We start from the raw sequence: 1,255 nt of genomic DNA, 5'->3' as shown, positions 1-1,255 counted from the left end.
AATTTAGGCATTTCAAATTTTCTTCCTTTTCCTGCATGTCCTTCAACATCTACATCTCCTCCTGCTCCTCCTCCTGCCAGAGAGATATCTATAGAGGGCATGTGAAACTTTCCACCCTTGATATCGGGACCTTCAATGTCCAATTCACCTCTTGATGGTTGCAAGGAAACCAAGGAAACATCAAATTTAGGCAGTTCAAATTTTATTCCCTTTCCTGCAGGTCCTTCAACTCCTCCTGCTCCTCCTGCTCCTCCTCCAGGAAGAGAGATATCTATAGAGGGCATGTGAAACTTTCCACCCTTGATCTTGGGGCCTTCAACATTGATTTCACATCCTGATGGTTTTAATTTAGGAAAGGAAACATCTAATTTAGGCATTTCAAATTTTCTTCCTTTTCCTGCAGGTCCTTCAACATCTACATCTCCTCCAGCTCCTCCTCCTGGAAGAGAGATATCTATAGAGGGCATGTGAATCTTTCCACCCTTGATATTGGGGCCTTCAACATTGATTTCACCTCCTGATGGTTTTAATTTAGGCAAGGAAACATCAAATTTAGGCATTTCAAATTTTCTTCCTTTTCCTGCAGGTCCTTCAACATCTACATCTCCTCCTGCTCCTCCTCCTGGCAGAGAGATATCTATAGAGGGCATGTGAAATTTTCCACCCTTCACATCGGGACCTTCAATGTCCATTTCACCTCCCGATGGTTTTAATTTAGGCAAGGAAACATCTAATTTAGGCATTTCAAATTTTCTTCCTTTTCCTGCAGGTCCTTCAACATCTACATCTCCTCCTGCTCCTCCTCCTGGCAGAGAGATATCAATAGAGGGCATGTGAAACTTTCCACCCTTGATATTGGGGCCTTCAACATTGATTTCACCTCCGGATGGTTTTAATTTAGGCAAGGCAACATCTAATTTAGGCATTTCAAATTTTCTTCCTTTTCCTGCATGTCCTGCAACATCTACATCTCCTCCTGCTCCTCCTGCAGGCAGAGAGATGTCTATAGAGGGCATGTGAATCTTTCCACCCTTGATATTAGGACCTTCAACATTGATTTCACCTCCTGATGGTTTTAATTTAGGCAAGGAACCATCTAATTTAGGCATTTCAAATTTTCTTCCTTTTCCTGCAAGTCCTTCAACATCTACATCTCCTCCTGCTCCTCCTCCTGGAAGAGAGATATCTATAGAGGGCATGTGAAAACTTTCACCCCTGATATTTGGGCCTTCAACATTTATTTCTCCTTCTTATG

At 42.4% G+C, this 1,255-nt stretch overlaps 1 protein-coding gene and 1 long non-coding RNA gene across 5 annotated transcripts in view; one reads left to right on the top strand and one right to left on the bottom strand.

Annotated features, from left to right (window-relative positions):
• LOC107692500 (neuroblast differentiation-associated protein AHNAK-like) overlaps positions 1-1,255 on the bottom strand; it is a 30,317-nt gene that overhangs the window by 8,823 nt on the left and 20,239 nt on the right. For all 4 annotated transcript variants that reach the window (XM_016491585.1, XM_016491586.1, XM_016491588.1 and 1 more), the window contains one exon: positions 38-148. In XM_016491585.1, the coding sequence (XP_016347071.1) occupies positions 38-148 (111 nt within the window). The remainder of the gene's footprint in view (positions 1-37; positions 149-1,255) is intronic.
• The window catches only part of LOC107692502 (uncharacterized), a 24,978-nt gene that overhangs the window by 16,573 nt on the left and 7,150 nt on the right, over positions 1-1,255 (top strand). The gene's annotated exons all lie outside the window — the stretch shown is intronic.

This window comes from Sinocyclocheilus anshuiensis, unplaced genomic scaffold (genome assembly GCF_001515605.1).
Source record: "Sinocyclocheilus anshuiensis isolate Anshui unplaced genomic scaffold, SAMN03320099.WGS_v1.1 scaffold1082, whole genome shotgun sequence".
Classification (NCBI taxonomy): Eukaryota; Metazoa; Chordata; class Actinopteri; order Cypriniformes; family Cyprinidae; genus Sinocyclocheilus; species Sinocyclocheilus anshuiensis.
The sequence above is the reverse complement of the archived record's forward strand: the minus strand, read 5'-3'. Positions and strand labels throughout refer to the sequence as shown.